Here is a 20,856-nt window from a genome sequence, read left to right on the forward strand (position 1 = left end):
TCGTATCTGTTCTACAGCTCACCAAATGTGACTGCAATGTTGTTTCGGGATCAATCGGATACTTACTACCTGTTTGTTGATACTTGGAGTAATGAAAAGCGATATACATTAAAGGACAAAGTGCGCACAATCTGTCGATGCCTGTATCTTGGCGCTGCACAAGGTCATGTTTTCTCAGACTGTTTATGCCATCTTAACACTAAATCCATTGGATGTTGGATGTGTACTAATTTGGTTTATGGATTCCATGCAAGTTCTTCATTCATATCCGACAGGCAGGGTTCATCTGACTTTGACTTCGTCTCGTGCAACAGTGAACCAAATTAAAGTGTATGTCCATACATCAAACACAATGACAAGCAATATATTAACCATATTTGGTTCATGCAATAATTGTCAGTCTGCGGGCATGCTTCTTATGAACTTGATCTTCATTTTATGCTTTGGTCTCACACAGATACTCAAGTTAAGCAATATGTCAACTATCATTTGGTGTACAGGTACGTCCGTTAGGTTTCATTCACTCTTGATATATTTATGGTTCATCAGTTCATACTTATTTTTTTGGATATGTCTGTTTTTGAGACACAATAAAGAATAGAAAAAAGACTATATTTCGTGTATGGAATGATTGTAAGGTGTACATAACATTTGTGAAGTGTTAATGTGACCTTGGCCTTGTTTTTCATGGTCTTAGTCGTCATTGAGGTTTCGTGGTTAGAACTTTTCTCAGAGACTATAGGCAAAAGGTTAACTATATAGGGTGTATGAAATGATTGTCTTTCTGGCAGAATTCATCTGGCCTTGATCTCATTAAAATAGATCATTGATAATGTAAGTTTATGTGATACTTGCAGGAAACGACATTAATGTTAGACTTTAAAGAACCAAGATCAGTTAATCAGGAGACATTTCAGCTTGTGCACTCTTGTAACTATATAAAATAAGAAGATTTGGTATGTTTGACAACGAGACAGCTATCCAATATAATTATGTGGATTAAAGCCACTCTATGTTACTATAAGGCCTGCATCGATGCACACATTAAACACTGTATAGTCAGCTGGAAAAAGCCTCTCATGACACAATGTGAAACAACTCGAAAGATAAAACATGTGGCTTGATAATGACAAACCAATAAACATGAAACACAAATGACTGAACGTAACCAAGAACAAACACCTAATTACAGGCACATATTGAATGTGCAGTGGCGGATCCAGAACTTTGCCTAAGGGGGGACCCGCTCACTGACCTAAGGGGGGGGGGCACTCCAGTCATGCTTCAGTGATTCCCTATATAATCAACCAAATTTTTCCCACGAAAGGGGGGGCCCGGGCCCCCCAGGGCCCCCCCTGGATCCGCCTATGATGTGGCTAGGTCAAACATATTTGTGAGCACTAAACCCTTCCCCTTAGTGTTTATCATCGAGTTTGTAACATATTGTGTATTGCTCTCTTGAAGTCTTTTGTTGTTTTAATTGTTGGGTTGCTGTCTCATTGACATATATCCCACATCTTGCTTTAACAAAACAGTACTGTTATAGCCAAAAAAATGGTTGTGGGTCTTACCAAAACGTGGCAGCATTTATATCTTTCAGTCTAACATTTATTGACAGTCCATTGAAGATGTAAATAACTTGTTTTCTTAATAATATAAGCTAGCTGCTTCTATGTATATGTAATACTATAATGGAACAGCAAAGGACAATGGGTATCCTTCCATGACACAAAATATGTCCATGCACAGCAAACATACAAAAAGCAAAGGAACATCACATTTATAGTTGTTCTTCATCTCAAAGTCACAGCGAAGCCTTCAACACGGAACAAAAACCTATCACCTCACTGCAAGTTTTCAAGATGGCAATTTGTACCAAAACATTGTACAAAATATCTTCTTCACCACTATAGTCAAAGTAGATACCTCCTATGGCTGCAGTACAGTATGGCTGTAAAAAAATAAAACACTATTGAATGGTTTTCTTTATTAAAGAACAACAAGAACAACATGTAATTATGATAGAACACTTTCAGGGCTCAACTCAAATTAATGTTGTGCTGAATTTTAGTACAAATAGGTCAGTGTAACTAAAACAACTCAATTCTAAAATTTGGTTTCTTAAGAATGACTACCCTTTTCACCCTTTGAACATAAAATGCATTACACATTAGAAACAGACACAATTCCTTGTTTGGAAAAACAATAATTAAAAAAAATCCTTTTTCATACGCAGACCAAGTTGAAAAAAATATCTTTCTTCATATGCAATTCAAAGGTTTAAATTCCAATTTTACAACTTCATATAGTAATTCCAAGTCTTTATCCTGATTCCACTTGGGATAAGTGAAATTTCTTGTTTTTATAGAAAATATTTTAACCATAGGCAATCATTTTTTACAAAAAGAATTTATGAAAAATTCAACACAACAATAATTGAGCTTTTCTTTCATGACTAGCTTGTCTTTGGCTCACAAATGTTTTCAATATTTGGCTATACATTATACAATCTTTCTTGGACATTCTAAGCAAATGTGTAAAAACAAGTTTTATCCAAGAAATTAAACTACTGAGATAAAAATAAGTATCACTGCTTTTCACACTAATGATAGCAGAAAAGGACACAGTAACAATTGTTATTATAATGAAAATTGTCGTTTCTTCTAACAAAACATTATCTAACTTCAGTTGTATTCATGTGAAAGAAACTATAAACAAGACAATTTTTCAAAATCTGAATTTAGAACTTATTCAAAGTCATAAGATTTCAATACATGTAGTTAGATGTCCTTTTAAACATGTATCTCTTGCTGTTGAAATATTGGACTTGAATGTGGTAAAAAATATGATTCCATACAAGTCCAATTTAAGTTGAAATGATGATAAAGTATGATACTAATTAATGAAACAATTATAGCTACAGTAAATATGTTGCTTTTTATTTTAAAAAAATCTACTCATTGCCATCACACAACCATAAAATATCATATACAATAAGGATCCTCTGACAATATCATATACAATAAGGATCCTCTGACATAGCCATTTGTGCATGTCTGTTCTTCAACAGAACAGTATGGCTAATACTTTGAGTTAAAGCAATGAATTTGATAAATAAAAATTTGAGCTGTTTTGTTGTAATCAAGATAATTTGCAAGGTAAAAACTGACACCAATATGTTGCTACTGTGGCAAGGTAAAAACTGATACCACTATCATGTTGCCAGTTTGCACAGACAAAAGCTTATACCAATATTTTTCCAGTTTGGACAGGCAAAAAAGTATACCACTTAGTTGCCAATTTTGACAGGCAAAAGCTTATACTAATATGTTGCCAGCATAAACAAACAATAAAAGTGAAACCAATCAGTTTTCAGCATGAACAGACAAACCTGATTCAAATCTAGTGACAGCACTGAACAAGGCAATACAACTGATACCAATTTGTGCTAACATGGGCACACAAAATCTGATACTTATCTGTTGTGAACAAGGACTAGCAAAAAACTAATTATAACTGCTTTCATCAAGAACAGCGATTAAATTGATGACAAATTGCTGTCAGCATGGACAGGTGAAATCTCATAACAATAAAAATTTTACATAAACATGAAAAATATCAACAAAATGTGCAACCTGTACAAAAGTGTTATAAAATATCACGTTATTGCACTAATATAACAATAGATTTAACAATTATATACAGTGTTATAGAAACTACAACCTAATAAGTTATATTTTGCAACTGGTCAGGTGTATTATAACTTAATAAAAAACCTGCAAAAAAAATAAATTAAACTTCTCATCCTACAACACTGAGTTAGTCCTTACGGGTAAATTTTATCCTATTACCAACTGTTCTAACTTGCCTTTACCACTTTTTTTTTCTTCCTTCCCTTGACTATTTTGATTTCAGCAACTGTAGTTACAATACACATGACCAGATGCAACAAAGAATGTGGAAAATATCTGCTTCAAAAAGATTAAGTACTAACTTTATGATATTTACAATATTAAACTCTCTGACCTGATCTCAATAGAGAAGGGACTATCATCATAACAATACATACAGATTGGACTAACTATATACATAATTATACAAGAGTGATTATTGTTGGAGTTCATCTCCACTAAAACATACATAAATATTAAGAGAATATAACGGACCAGAAAAAATATGCAGTATTTCTAGTTTAAATGCAGACTATAGATAATGCTATTCAACCAATATTTCCATTTTGATGTAACTTCAACCGGAATAATAGAATAGATTTGGTCACTGGAAATGTTATTCATTTTTGTTTGCCTAATTGAAGACTGTCTACTCTACTGTTTGTCTCCAAAATTGGTAGCAACCTCAGGCTGGATGATCCATTCGTGAATATGTCCTTAAAGAAACAATGATGGTAACTAGAAAAGGGATTATAACCTAAAACTGATGACCTATGAGTAAATATAACCAGTTAGGCCTGGTGACTTGATGATTGATTATAACTTTAGGTCTTGTGACCTTATAAGTGACTATATCTTTATCCTGATGACCTAACCAATTCCCTGCATGGTTAAGTTAGGGATTATTATAACATATTGGTAATCTTGTGAGAAATGATAACCATATTTGATTATAAAATTGGTTGGTGACTTAGTAAGTGATTATAACTTAGATCTGATGACTTGATAACTTTAAGTCTGGTGACTTAGTAAGTGATTATAACTTAGATCTGATGACTTGATAACGTTAAGCCTGTTGACTTAGTAAGTGTTTATAACTCAGATCTGATGACTGGATAACTTTAAGCCTGGTGAATTGGTAAGTGATTTTAACTAAGATATGATGACTTGATAACTTTAAGCCTGGTGACTTAGTAAGTGATTTTAACTAAGATCTGATAACTTGATAACTTTAAGCCTGGTGACTTCATGTGTGATGATAACCAATAGGCATGCTCACCTATGAGTGACTATAATTTTAGGTCTTGTGACTTAATGTGAGGTCTAGTGGCTTGATCAAGTAATTATAACATCAGGCCTGATGACCTTATTAATGATTATGACCTTATGTCAGGTGACTTATAAGTGACTTTAAACTGAGGTTTAGTAGACTTAAAAATTATTATTACCATAGGCCTGGTGACTACATAACTTATATAACCTTCAGCATGGTGACCTCAAGGATGATAATGACCGTATGAACTGAAAATAAACTGCTACCTGGCTCATAAGCCTTTTTTAAAATCAGCTTGAGAAAATTATCATGCACTACTATGTAAGGATTTTTGTAGACCATGTTTTACTTTTCAGATTTCGTAAATATCTAGACTTTTGACTAAAATATACATAAAATAGGTGGGATCATATCCATGTACAATTTAAAAGAGCATCTTTTTCTAGTACTTTGTAGCTCTAATTTTAGTACTGCATCATTTGCAGTCCTTTTCAACATATATATATAACAAATATATTTCATAGCAATAATTACATATAATGGATATAAGAAAGATTCAAAACTTATCATCAAAACAAACAGAAATGTGGCAGTTTATCCACATCATAATCATAATTAAACAATCTTTTAATAGATCAAAGGGCTTTTGTCTTGTGTATATCTAACCTGAACACATATTAACTCACATAAATATTTCCTTCCATTTGATCTGGGTATATTATTTTTTACATTTCAATCACCATTATTTCATTGGACAAACAATATTTAAAAAAACACAGAAGTATTTGTCTTCCCAATAAAACTGCTGTTAATCACAGATAGTTTGGAATGTTTATTTACAATAAATAATAACAATAAAAAATATTCATACAAAATTGTATGTGCGGTAATAAGACTTGCAATGTAAAAACTTCTCTTTTCATGACAAACATGCATAAAATGTTTCTTTTGACTTGGCATTAACTGTCTTTCAATGAAGTTTTAATCAGGCTCCAAACATCCTTTTGACTGTGTAACCTGGCATAGCATAGAAGAATAGAACCAGTAAAGCAATCAGTAGGGTTACCAGTAGGAGCTTCAGTATCATCCACTTATAGTTGTGCCATAAGATGTACTTGAGAGATTTGAAGGGATTTAGAAACCACATAAATGAAGAATCTGGTCGACTGAAAAATAAAATGTCAATTTATATGATAAAATTATGTGTCAGCATTTTCATGCAACGATAACAACTACCAAGCCTCTCAAGTGTGCCAGCAAATGGATTTTCAGCACAACTAGTATTATTATAATGGAATGTAAAGGGACCCTGTTATTCCAGCATGTTTTATTTAATTATGTTCACTATCATATTTTAATGAACCCATTACATGAAAAACAATAATATAATCATCAGAATATCAATTCATAAGTAAGTACTCTAAAAAGGATAAAAAATTTATATGACGGAATTAAAACTAATTTCAATTTTCTATTTTCTGAGAAAAAAACAACCTTCTATATCTTTCAATTTAAATACAATGTACATGATTGACTTAAATTGCATTTTTTTTTAAAAATAGCAGTGATGGTAATTGAGTGGATTATGGTTCTCTTTGTATGCCACAAACACAAACTATGTTTACCTCACCGTCTTCATACCTACTTTGTTTTAACCAGTGGTTTTTGTTCTCTTTTCTATCTATAGTATTCAAGTTTTAAAAACTGTGACTAGATTAGTTGTATACATACTTTGTTTAGTTTAAATAATGATTAGATCACATTCCCACCCTAAGCATGATACATACTTTGGTTTTTCTAGTGGGTCTGGTTCATTCCTTCCTGCACCTGCTGGGTGTTTTTCAGCTTCTTCAATACTCATTAGATGTAACTCAGCTTCAACTTTTCCCTACAAAAGTGGTTTTAAAAATTAAAAACAAGTGTTTGTAAAACACATTTTAATAGAGTGATTCCAGAAGCCATTATTCGAATATATTTACATACCATTTAGGTCTAGGACATAATAATTCTGCAAAAGTAATGTGAGTGTGGAATGAAAATGTTGATATCAGATATACTAGTATCCCTAAACATAAAACTGACTTATGTTCAAAATGTAACCACTAAATTTTTACACAGAAGTTCAATATAATATAAGATTCATTTACTTTTTTCTATCATATCATATCTTTCATTCTATCTTATATTTCCACCCACTGACATCAACTTAATAAGATAAACAGTTTCTTTGTCAAAATATTTTCTTCTATAAATGGCTTCATAAACCAATTTGTTGACCTTCTACTCTTTTATCTACTAATTAATTTTTTTCTTCTCTACCTTGTCATGAATGTAAAGTCTACCAATTTCCCCCCATTTATTTCTTCCAAAGCTTGTCTGACATTTTCATTCTCCATTTAATATATGGTTATATATTACCCTAATCATTACCAAGTCCAAAGATTAAAGCAAACAGACTACATAAATACATGTACAGAAACAATTCTTTATTTTTTTCTCTTATTATTTATCTGCAGACAAAGAAAATACAAATTTTCTTCTTGGATTTCAAAACAGAAAAAATCTAAGTGATAGCCAGTTTAACATTGGAAAACTTGACTCTAATACACAATGTATAGTTATTAATAATCAGCAAATTACAGGTGAAAACAAACACCTGCATTCAGGTGCCTAAGCCTGAAGGTTAACGATTCTGATGAGTTCTGTCTGTGTAGTAATGAGTTTCTATAATGCCCAAGAAAACATTGCCTGTCATTTTAAAGAGAAAAGAGAAATTATTTTGAAGAAGAATATTAGTTATTTGTAGAGGAAGATTGTTAAGCTGGGAAATGTCATTACTTTGTGAAAATTCTTGATTAAATTTACCATGTCACTGCCAGAAGTTTTCAAATGAAATTATCAAGGAAAATAGAGATCAAATGAGAAGGACTCACATTACAAAGTCAAACCATTTAATTAATATTATATTAAATGAAAATAGGACATTTTTTTTCTCGCATTGTACACAAATTCAGTGCTGATGTAAAAAAATTCAAGGCTTTGGAAATATAGACCATCAAAACCTTGAAAAGTCTAAGTAGAATAGCTTAGTTTACAAATTTTGCACCATCTTTTCAGTCTAAATATCAAAATCAACAGCATTATCAATCTAATAGTTCCTCAAAATTAAGAAACACAATAAAGTTTAATTTAACTGTATCAATCTTCAACAATACTTTGCATTTTTTATGTTATACATCTTTATTTTCCTTAACCAATTTTTTTTTTCATGTAATGAATGTCTATATAGAGGGAGAAATTTAAAAAGTAGGAACAATACTTATATTTACCACAATTATTTTTCACCTATTGTTCTTTCGACTTCAATACCAAAACATGACATTACCATAAAACAAATGCTCAAAAGTGATACAACACAATGAAATAAAAATCTATCTACCCTATTATTTCAGAGAGTGGGTCTAAACAGACTTACATTCTTGTAACTATACTAGCAATCCATGATTTTTTGTTTTAAGTAGGTGTGTTGTATGAACTGAATAAGTATCATTGTATAAATCAGAACAAGGACAGAATTAGGAAAACACAACAGTTGCTAACCACCATACTTTAATAATGACAGACATGGACTTCCATACTTACTGTCAATTCATACTCTCCGTCATCATTCTTGACAACAAATGGCCACCACGCTTTAACACGCTTCTGTTTGAACAGTGACATCTGTGGGACAGACCCGTCCGTTTTCAACATATCTAAGGTACATAATTTGGCAGACTTTGCTCCACGTGGGAAACGGTTAAGATCAAGTGTTAAGTCACCTGAAAAAGAAATAAAAATTCTTAAATTTACAAAAAAAATCTTGCCTCTTTTTGTTTTCTTGGTAGGAGTGGAAGATTGCCAGGATAAATACCACATTTTACAAACTTCATTGAACATGAATTGACTTTACAGTTCTATGAATAATTCTTTTGATTGTTTGATTAAATATGAGAAATTTGACATCGATTACGGTAGTTATATTGGTACACAGCTCCATGTGAAGATCAATTGGTTATGTTTTCATATGACCAGTATCACTGGAACTATCTAGTTTGTTTGGGCAAAGAGATCTAAATGAAAAGTTATCTTTCTTAAATGCTTTCCTGCCTTGCTCGAGGTCTAAATAAAAATGTTCAATTGTCCTGACTTTGAAGAAAGAACAATTAGATGCAAAAGTTTGCTGGGTGTTAAAGCAAAATAATTGTACAATACTTTCACAATATTTCATTCGACTCCATACAAGTGAGAGGTTAAGCTAGCTATAGAACCAGGTTTAATCCACCATTTTCTACATAAGAAAATGTCTGTTTCAAGTCAGGAATATAACAGTTGTTATCCATTCTTTTGATGTGTTTGAGCTTTTGATTTTGCCATTTGCTTAGGGACTTTCCATTAAGAATTTTCCTCAGAGTTCAGTATTTTTGCTTTTTTACCTTTTAGCATCACCCTGCATGTAAACTAATATGAATATAACAAATATGAATATAGATATGCAGGTTGTATGCAAATACAGCTTATCAGAACAATAAGATAATACTATTGATTTTGACTGTTTTAACATTTAAATCAATTTTTTTTACACCATATTTTTAAAGTAATAATAAAACAATAGTTCAGTAATACCTGCAGCTGTTTCATAATGTTTCATCAATAATTCTAACTTCATTTTGTCTACCAGTAAACAGTTAATACTGTATGGTCATTCTAATAATTTTTGAACACATTATATATATCTGCATTTTGTTCAGTGTTTCTTATGTATCAAGAGAAAAATATCAACGCTCTCACTAGAAAACCAAGTCCCTCAATGACAAATAAGGGCTGATGACTTTACAAATGAGGCTAACATAAAATCTGTGTCACTGATACAGAGTTGCCATTGTATTGCATTGGAAAACTGTTAACTTTTCATTACATTTCTGTACATTATATGGAAGTTACAGATCAGGAAATATATTCCGCCAAAATTAATCTTGAACTAACTGTATCATCAGTTTCAAGCTGATGTGACCATAGCTTCATGACTTCTTTTTCCACAAAAATAGCCCAAATGCATTTCATTGTTAAGACATCATGGAAACCCCTTTTTGTGGAAATATAATATATTAGATGCTCAAATTTATTTCCCTCTTTTTAATTCTTTTTTTATCAATGTAGGATAACCTTGAAAAATGCTGAAATTTGGCTGATTAATGAATTAGAGCCAGAAACAATTATGACGTCCCATTTGACACTCTATTATTCGCCTCAAGTTCTATAAGCTATTCTAGAAAATAACGTCATCATATTTGACACAATATTATTTACCTTCTAATCTCACAGTACGGATTAACACCCAAAAATCATCATCTAATTAAAAGTTTTAATTTACTACTTAGTCAATATTTAATTTGCTGATATCAAATATCTTGACCACCTATTTAAGGATTAAAGATTATGGAGTTAGCTTTTTTAATATCTAAACATTTTTTCATGCTCTTAAAAATAATTTAATTTTGGATGTAGAATGTCTTCTGATTGGCTGAAATTGTTTTGTCTATCAGCTCATAGACATAATTTTGTCATGTGACTGGGATGTCACCAACGTTTTTTTCAATATAAACTCCTTACAAATGGACTTAAGAATTAAATTATAAGGAATGACTATGGCAAGCCGTTTTACTATTTATTCGAATTTCAAGATATCTCCTATAATATATGATATCTTATATAATATATAAGATATCTTCTTTAATATATAAGATATCTTATATAATTTCATTTTTATAAGATATCTTATATAATTTCATTTTTATAAGATATCTTATATAATTTCATTTTTATAAGATATCTTATATAATTTCATTTTTATAAGATATCTTATATAATTTCATTTTTATAAGATATCTTATATAATTTCATTTTTATAAGATATCTCATATATTATAGAAGATATCTCCTAAAGTTTATAAGATATCTCCTAAAGTTTATAAGATATCTTACATAGTTTATAAGATATCAAATATAGTTTATAAGATATCTTATAAAGTAAATGAGATATCTTATAAGCAATTTTTATATAAAATATCTTATATAGTTTATAAGATATCTCATATAGTTTATAAGATATCTTATATAGTTTATGAGATATCTTATAAAGATAATTATATAAGATATCTGATAAACTATATAAGATATCTTATAAACTTTAGGAGATATCTTAGAAACTTTAGGAGATATCTTATAAACTTTATGAGATATCTTATAAACTAAATAAGATATCTCCTATAATATATAAGATATCTGATATAATTTCATTTTATTATATAAGATATCTTTAATGTTATATAAGATATCTCTTAAAATTTATAAGATATCTTATATACTTTATAAGATATCTTCTAAAGTTTATAAGATATCTTATAAAGTATATGAGATATCTTATAAACAATTTTTATATAAGATATCTTATATAATTTATAAGATATCTTATATAGTTTATAAGATATCTGATATAGTTTATGAGATATCTTATAAAGACAATTATGTAAGATATCTGATAAATTATATGAGATATCTTATAAACTATATAAGATATCTTATAAACTATATGAGATATCTTATAAACTATATGAGATATCATATAAACTATATAAGATATCTTATAAACTATATAAGATATCTTATAAAGTTTATGAGATATCTTGCAGTAAGAATAAATAGCAAAACGGCTTGCCATAAATGACTGTAATATTTTTTTCTGTCTATTCGAAATAACATAAAAAATGTGGTGTACTTTTTTGTACACTATGCAGGTCATTCAGTGTGCACCACACCTTTTATGTTATTTCTTCATAGAAAGAAAAAAATATTACAGTCAAATGTTTGCAGAGAGTTGATGTTTTCTTTGCCTCCTCCTTCTTCCATATTTCATTCGGTATTCATTTCTATTATTGAATATAAAGGGAGCTCTACCAGCCCAAAACATAGGAGGCGTTGATTCAGCACCATTTTATTTATTATTGAATATGTCTAAATACTAATGAAACCTTTTATGATAAATATATGCTATCTTCATTAGTGAGGCCCATTAAAGGCCTTGGTCTGTTTTCTGCTCCTTGGTTGGGTTGTTGTCCCTGTTTTCATATCTCATTATATGATATCTACATCTGAGAGATTGGTATACGATAAGTGTATGATATCTACATCTGAGAGTTTGATCTTTTACAGGTTTTTCTCAAAATAATGTACCACAAATTTGTACTATTATAACACTTATAGTAAAATATACTAAATTACATGTAATAACAGTCATTTAACTGAGTAAAGTGTTCAAAAACAGTAGGACAACATTTGTGATCATTATTTATATAGATCAGAGAGTCATTGGTTTATAGGACAGGTTTTAGTCAGATTAATATAAGATGTGTAAATTTTCTGTCTATGAAAACAGACATGAAAAGTGAGGAAAACAAACTAAGCTTGGTGAAGGAAGATCTGGGGTAAACTTATTCCAAAACAAGAATGTGTTCAAAGTACACGGATGCCCCACTCGCACTATCATTTTCCATGTTTTATGGACTTTGAAATTGGGTAAATATCTAATTTGGCATTAAAATTAGAAAGATTATACTATAGGGAACATGTGTACTAAGTTTCAAGTTGATTGGACTTCAATTTCATCAAAAACTACCTTGACCAAAAACTTTAACCTGAAGCGGGACGAACGAACGATGGACGGACGGACGAATGAATGAACGGAGCCACAGACCAGAAAACATAATGCCCCTCTACTATCGTAAGTGGGGCATCAAAAACTAGCTGAAAAATATTCAAATAAATAGGGGCAAATTGCAATAACTGAAAGGACCTAAATAGAACAGTTAAAATCCATAATTAAACAAGAGTCAAACTACTGAATGTTCAACACTGAGATAGTGAGTTCAAAATCCTGCAAATTGACAAAGATTATTAGTCTTTTCTACCAAAAAGGTCAGTGGTACTCTCCAGGGACTGTGGCTTCCTCTACTAATAAAAACTAACCATCATCATAAAGTGGTGAGTGGAGTTTAAACACCAACCAATAAGAAGGGGATATTGGGTTAACCCATAGTTCTCGACATTGGAACATTTAATTACCAAAGTTTTAAAGGCATGACTTTTTATGACTTTGAGGACTGACAATAAATTCTCTTGGTTTTATGCTCTTGAACAACCTTACATTATCAAACAAACTCTAAAGATTACTTACCAAGAAAATCATCAGCGGAGAAATGATCAGCATCCCAAACTTGTAGATTTAACCGTGGTGGGATCTTTGTTTCTGTTTCATCCCAGGAAAACAGGGATTCTTTCCGTGAAATGACTATCTTCTCTTCAGCAACCAAATAATCAAAAGGATACAAGAATCTCCAGTTAAAGTTTCCCTCCCCAGTTAGGGACCTGAAAAACAAATAATTAAATAAGTTAACAGGAGTCATTTAATTAAAAAGAGAATTATGTAGGTTAAAGAAGATTTAAATGAAAATTTACCAAGTATTAGAGAAGCATACCGAACAACATTACTATAATTTGGCCTATTTTTTTTTCAAATGAAAAGGGCATGTATAAACACCTTTTTGGATAATTTGAACTACCTATTGAATAATAAGAATTTTATTTCTATGAGGATACTGCCTCCCAGTAAGATTTAAATGATTTTACATGAGTCACGACACATGTTACAATACATTATGCCATGTTTGGCCACGTACAGCATGTGTTTTTACTACTGGTTGTATAAGAGTAAGGTATAAAGTTTCATCAGAATCCAACAAACACTGATGAAATTATGGATTACTAGTGACCTTTCACAAATTGTACATATAAATTTGATATGAGCTAAGTTTTTTGTTGTTTATTGCTTGGTTGATTTATTTTGTAATTCATCATTAGATCACATGCAAGCCTTTACACCTATGAACAAGTCTATGCTCTGTTGGTAGAAAAATTCCAATTAATCAATCCATCTTACCCTAAAATGAAACAGTTCTAATCAGGAAATCTGATTGAAATTAAATATATCTGATAAAAAATAACAATTAAAAGAAATTATGCAATTCATAGGAAAATATATCATTAATGTGTCGGAGATAAAATCTTATTTATGAATGAAAACGATAAATTACAGGGAATTACTCAGCAAATATCACATCATAAGTCCAACAACTGAAGTTAAAGACAGTTGTTTCTACAGTATGGTATTTAAACATTTTCTTTAAAAAAAAAACCTCACAAAAATGGGCCGAACAATTTTCCCTTAAAAGTTCCTTCTGAACTATTCAAAAATGTATCAATAGTAAATGCTAGAATTGGGTTTAATAACAAGAAACAGTTTTTGTTTAAAATTAAATTGTTTGTCTTCCTCTGAGTTGTCTTCAGATGTTTGTTCAATTATCAAGAATAATAATCTTTGATTTAGTAAAAAGTAAAATCACAAAATTACTGAACTCTGAGAAAAATTCTAAACGGAAAGTCCCACTTCAAATGACAAAATCTAAAGCTCAAACACATCAAATAAATGGATAACAACGGACATATTCCTGACTTGGTAAAGTTTTTTCTTATGTAGAAAATTGTAGATTAAACCTAGTTTTATCGCTAGCTAAACCTCTCACTTGTATGACAGTTGCATCAAATTCCATTGACCTTCGGATAACCCATTCTTTAAAGATAAAATTGAATGAAACTTTTTAAAAATGGCAGAGAAAAAGATAAATGCCAAGGTGAAACATACAATTCTTATGAATTATATAATGCATAAATTTCTTTTCTTCAAGTGTCCAATAAGATATATTTATAAAAATTCAAAATTTTAATTTTTTAATTTTTTTGAAGTAAGGGTGTATAGATGACATGATAGGTTGTATAATTATACAAACTGTCAGCGAGGACAAATGACATGGACGTTTTTCACACTCCAAAGAAAAGTAATAAAATATTTCACACAATACAAATTAAATAATCCCTAGTTTATCTGATTTGTAAACCTATCATGGAATTCAGAATATCACATTTCATGGAAATTCAATCTTATTTTGTTGACAAGATAGGAGATATCCAACAGGACGAAGTCTAAAAAAATAAAAATACTGAAAATTTTATGAGATATCCGATAACATTTTTAAAAGATAAGAAAATGCTTTGCATTAAATATGAACATTGAACATAAGAAACTGGTCTGCATTAAACATGAGCGTCAAATGTCCAGTATCAATAAGAGCAGGACAGTGGAGTGTTCATTTCTATAAATTCATAGTATAGAACAACATGAATTTCATTAATAATAAGTCATTATTATAAAATATTTGTTGGAAAGTTTGTTTGTTATTGATATGCTTGGTTTGAACAGTCCTTTTACTATTTATCTAGTTATTACATTAAGATGATCAGGATTCCTAGGTAGACCACACCTTTTACAATGTTCTTTACCTTACATCCTTTCAAACACCAATCCATTAGTTTGACCTATATATATAAAGACACATATTATTCTTGCATATGCATTTATGATGTAGTCCTTATCCAAATCAGAAAACTGACATCTAAAACATGATCACTGAACCATAACATCTAGGTCACACAATCACTTTGACCTAGATTATAGATATCTAGTGTTTTTTTTTGATAAACCCAAGCTTAATCATGAATTTCAAACCATAATGTATAATTCTGTAAATTAAACCATACACATAATTGAGGCTCACCACCTTAAAACTTTTATTAGGATATTTTTAGGTTGGTGAAGTAATAAATTGACATCTGCCTTTTGAGATTGGAATATCCTTCAGCTAAAACTTGATCTAACCCAGTATGGAATGACGATAATATTTAATATGGCCAACCCATGAAAAAACAATCTGACATTATCAAACTCTGAGCTTAAGGAAAATTGATTTTTTTGTCATAACAATATGGTTCCTTGAACGTATGGATTTCCAAACATTTTTTTTCATATGGACCAATATTACCAGAGGTAAACCAATAACCCCCTTTTTTGGATCAGAGATGTAATAATTAATCCATCCTGCAGGAAGAAAAGTTTCTTTCTGTTACTTTCACAAGTTTGTATGTTTTTCATTAATTGAAAGAAAGACAATAAAATTGAGAATGGAAATGGGGAATGTGTCAAAGAGACAACAACCCGACCAAATAAAAAACAACAGCAGAGGGTCACCAACAGGTCTTCAATGTAGCGAGAAATTCCCTCACCCGGAGGCGTCCTTCAGCTGGCCCCTAAACAAATATATACTAGTCCAGTGATAATAAACGCCATACTAATTTCCAAATTGAACACAAGAAACTAAAATTAAAATAATACAAGACTAACAAAGGCCAGAGGCATAAAATAAGACAAAACTACCAAAGAGTAGTGATGCCATCTGTCTGAGAGAAGAAAACATATGTTCTATCAGTGGTCATACATAAACATGATTTAAACTGATGAAGCAGTATTTGTAGCTACCTTTGTTCATTCATCTGTATTTATTACCTATCACTCTTCAATACCGATCAAAAGACTAAGTCGTAATTCACTCAGTTTTGTAAAAAAGTTTAATTGTTTAATATTGGTAATGAGTAACTCGAAACAAGGAAATGCTTACAGATTACAAGGTTTTAAAGTGTACCGTGTCTCATCTGTTAGGAGGTGCTCCAACGTTACAGCTGTTCGATACGAGAAATTTGATTAGATGTTTTATACTGTTATTTATTGATGACAACCTAGGATCAGAAAACTTTAAATTTGCATACATTATTTATTATATATTTCTATTAACTAACATTAATATAACATAAATCAGGATTTCATCTCATGTTTAGATTTAAATAACTGTGACTTGACTGTAAGTCCTTCTTTTGAAGTCCCAATTGCAGTTTGTTTCATTTAATCAATCTACTCAACTGGTCAGAAATCTATGGTTTTATTAAACTTAATGGGAGATAATCCAATAGATGTATGTAAATAAAGTGTGTATTGTCCTCTGAAGCTCAATTAAAACATATTATTCAATAAAAGTAAATTTTATGAAAATATTCAAGTTAATCTTTTGTAATAGCAGTACAAAATAATAATATCAAACAAGCTTCTGACCAAGTTTGGTAGAAATTTTGAAAAACTTTAACCACAGAGTGAATATTTATGGCCGCCACCAGAATGTAGGATCGCTATGTCTCTCTTTTGCAACAAAAGTCACAGCTCCACAAAAATGAAATATAGTACCTGAATCTGTATTTGACTTTACAATTAGTATTTACATATAAATTGAACTGTGTCAGATTCATTTAAAATACAGTAGATTTTTATTCTTACACGAATCTATGCACAATGTAAGTATGCTTTCCTCATTCTCTTGCAATGATTGACATAGCAGTTTGGTAAAATTGTCACAAGCTCCCCCAATAATTGACATAGCAGTTTGGTAAAATTGTCACAAGTTCCCCCAATAATCGACATAGCAGTTTGGTAAAATTGTCAAAAGCTCCCCCTTGAATTCTTCTCAAGTATGCAATATTTACAAACATTTTGTGATAATCAAATAGAAAATTATTATGCAAAAAAATATGAACGGTTTTATACTATAGTTATAATTATAGGCCAAAAGACAAGAGGAATTAAAGGGATGAATTCAACTATTACAAAGAGGTTTAAAACGTAAGTACATATTCATATTATACAAAACAATGGGACAGTTATAATATAAGATTAGTATTGATTGATTCAAATGAACTTGCTGCAAAAGCTGCAAAAGTAATAATTGTTCTGACATGTTCTTCCAACATGAAACAAAAATAAACAAGAATGTTCACTCTGTGGTAAATTGTACTGTCACTTTACTAATTACTTCAGAAGTCGGAAAATATTGAAGTCAAGTGCTAAACACCAATGCCAAGCTTTTATTTGGGAACAAACACATCATATATAATTCTTATATAATAACTTAGCTCTCTATGGTTTATTTCTGACCACACTTAAAAATATCAGGATATTCTTTTAAGTTCAGGTTTTGATGTATTACAAGTATTTGAATTTCTTTAAATTTTGTGCTAGCCACATCTAATGTTATGAAGGCTAACTTCATTGTGTATAATTTTTATCATTGCTTCATTAGCTTTCTGTTGGAGTTTTTGTTCTCATAAAGTAAGAATGTAAAATTGAGAATGGAAATGGGGAATGTGTCAAAGAGACAACAACCCGCCCAAATAAAAAACAACAGCAGAGGGTCACCAACAGGTCTTCAATGTAGCGAGAAATACCCGCACCCGGAGGCGTCCTTCAGCTGGCCCCTAAACAAATATATACTAGTCCAGTGATAATGAACACCATACTAATTTCCAAATTGTACACAAGAAACTAAAATTAAAATAATACAAGACTAACAAAGGCCAGAGGCACACAGATGCCCCAATCGGACTATCATTTTCTATGTTCAGTGGACCATGAAATTGGGGTCAAAACTCCTAATTTAGCATTAAAATTACGAAGATCATATCATAAGTAACATGTGTACTAAGTTTCAAGTTGATGGGACTTCAACTTCATCAAAAACTACCTTGACCACAATCTTTAACCTGAAGCGGGACAGACAGACGTACGAATGGAAGAAGGACAAACATAGGCACAGACCAGAAAACATAATGCACATAAATAGGGCATAAAAAAAAGAAAAGGACATGGGGCACATACAGTGAATAAAATTTGCTTGACTTGACTTCTAGGTAGATAATTTAAATTTATGTGGGACACATTTTCCTACTGTGATGAACAATCATACAAAACAGATAAATATTCAAGATATAGTGGTTAAAATAAAAACAAAAACATATCCCATAGTAACACCAAGGTTGTGACCTTCACCTTCAAGCTAAAACTTCAACCTCATTTCTAACACACATTTCTATTGGTGGTATACAGTCATACAAATTATCTTCATAGAATTATTGATACAGAACAAAAACAATTTGTAAACATGAATCTTGGAATCCACACATTTCAAGTGATCCAGAAATGTTCAGAAAGGGGGCCCATTGACTGCCCTAAGAGTAGGCCCCTGTTGTGAAGCTCCAGTGATTCTCTGTATAATCAACTATAAATTTCCCACAAAAGGGCCCTCCTGGATCCATCCTATGATTTTTATCAGTAGTGGTAAACAGTCATACATATTATCCTCACAAATTGTCCTTGATATAGAACAGAAACAATTGATAATTAAACCTTCAAGTGACAGGGGAAAACACCTATATGTAGATGTAGCATCATTTTTTTACTCTAAGAATTTCCCAAGATTCTGAGTGGACACCATTAGACATGGATGTACAGACAAACAGTGGCAGATCCAGAACTTTTCCTAAGGGGGGCCCTCTGACTGACCTAAGGGGGCCCCACTCCAGTCATGCTTCCATGATTCCCTATATAATCGACCAAATTTTTCCCACGAAAAGGGGGGGGGGGGGGCGGGCCCCCCTGGATCCGCCTATGGACAAAGCAATAAAATTGAGAATGGAAATGGGGAATGTGCCAAAGAGACAACACCCGACCATAGAAAAAAACAACAGCAGAAGGTCACCAACAGGTCTTCAATGTAGCGAGAAATTCCCAACCCGGAGGTGTCCTTCAACAGGCCCCTAAACAAATATATACTAGTTCAGTGATAATGAACGCCATACTAATTTCCAAATTGTACACAAGAAACTAACAAAGGCCAGAGGCTCCTGACTTGGGACAGGCGCAAAAATGCGGTGGGGTTAAACATGTTAATGAGATCTCAACCCTCCCCCTATACCTCTAGCCAATGTATAAAAGTAAACGCATAACAATAGGCACATTAAAATTCAGTTCAAGAGAAGTCCGAGTCTGATGTCAGAAGATGTAACCAAAGAAAATAAACAAAATGACAATAATACATAAATAACAACAGACTACTAGCAGTTAACTGACATGCCAGCTCCAGACTTCAATTAAACTGACTGAAAGATTATGATTTCATCATATGAACATCAGGCACAATCCTTCCCGTTAGGGGTTTAGTATCATACCATCATAACATATATGAGAAGAACATAACCCGTGTCATGCCAACAACTGGTTTTTGAATAAATGTGTTTAGTTAAACATGCATAAATATACTGATCAACAGATCAAAATAACATCTTGATGTTTGAACAACTATAAAGAACAGTTTTATGGTAATAGAAATATGTTTCAAAGCTCAAAATTTGAAAGGAATAAATAGACTACGTTGAGAAAACATGCATGTTCTTAATACCATGATTTAGAAAAAAATCCATTTTTTGGCAAAGTTTATATTTGATTGGTATTCTGCCTCTATAATTTCGAATTTAGTAGTCAATATTTGAATAATTCCCAATAATTAGAGTTTCCATCAATTAACAACATTATAAATAATAAACAGCATTTACTGCAAATTAACAAACATTTAAACTATTTTTTTTGAGACAGAATAAATTTTACTGTTCAATAATAACATGGACACAATCAAAAGTTTATGGACAACAAAAGTTAATCCAGGGGACATTGTACTAAAGACAATTTTTTACCTGGCTGACAATTTAATGACATTTTCCAATGTTTTTATATGTTAACAATGACAGTTCTGAGTTTTAATGTCCATTTACAATGATAGAGAAAGGGTAAAATAAGGTCATGTCAGGAAGCAAATTAAATGAGCCTACCTTTGAGTTAGCTTTTACTTGTACAATTTAACCTTTTTAGAATATTTATCCCATTATAGATATGAATATGTTTTTTATTAAAGCAGGTCAGACATGGGAGTAACAATGGTTAGTGAAACCTGTGACGGTAAATAACAATAGAACAGCATTCTAGTCAACAAA

At 31.2% G+C, this 20,856-nt stretch overlaps 1 protein-coding gene across 5 annotated transcripts in view; it reads right to left on the bottom strand.

The window, feature by feature from the left end:
- Positions 1–1,972: 1,972 nt before the first annotated feature.
- LOC143056797 (otoferlin-like) overlaps positions 1,973–20,856 on the bottom strand; it is a 162,855-nt gene continuing 143,971 nt past the window's right edge. For all 5 annotated transcript variants that reach the window (XM_076229988.1, XM_076229981.1, XM_076229964.1 and 2 more), the window contains 4 exons: positions 13,217–13,407; positions 8,587–8,765; positions 6,732–6,832; positions 1,973–6,110 (listed from right to left, as the gene is read on the bottom strand). In XM_076229988.1, coding sequence (XP_076086103.1) covers positions 5,930–6,110; positions 6,732–6,832; positions 8,587–8,765; positions 13,217–13,407 — 652 coding nt within the window. In that variant the 3' untranslated portion in view covers positions 1,973–5,929. The remainder of the gene's footprint in view (positions 6,111–6,731; positions 6,833–8,586; positions 8,766–13,216; positions 13,408–20,856) is intronic.

This window comes from Mytilus galloprovincialis, chromosome 1, assembly GCF_965363235.1.
Source record: "Mytilus galloprovincialis chromosome 1, xbMytGall1.hap1.1, whole genome shotgun sequence".
Lineage (NCBI taxonomy): Eukaryota > Metazoa > Mollusca > Bivalvia > Mytilida > Mytilidae > Mytilus > Mytilus galloprovincialis.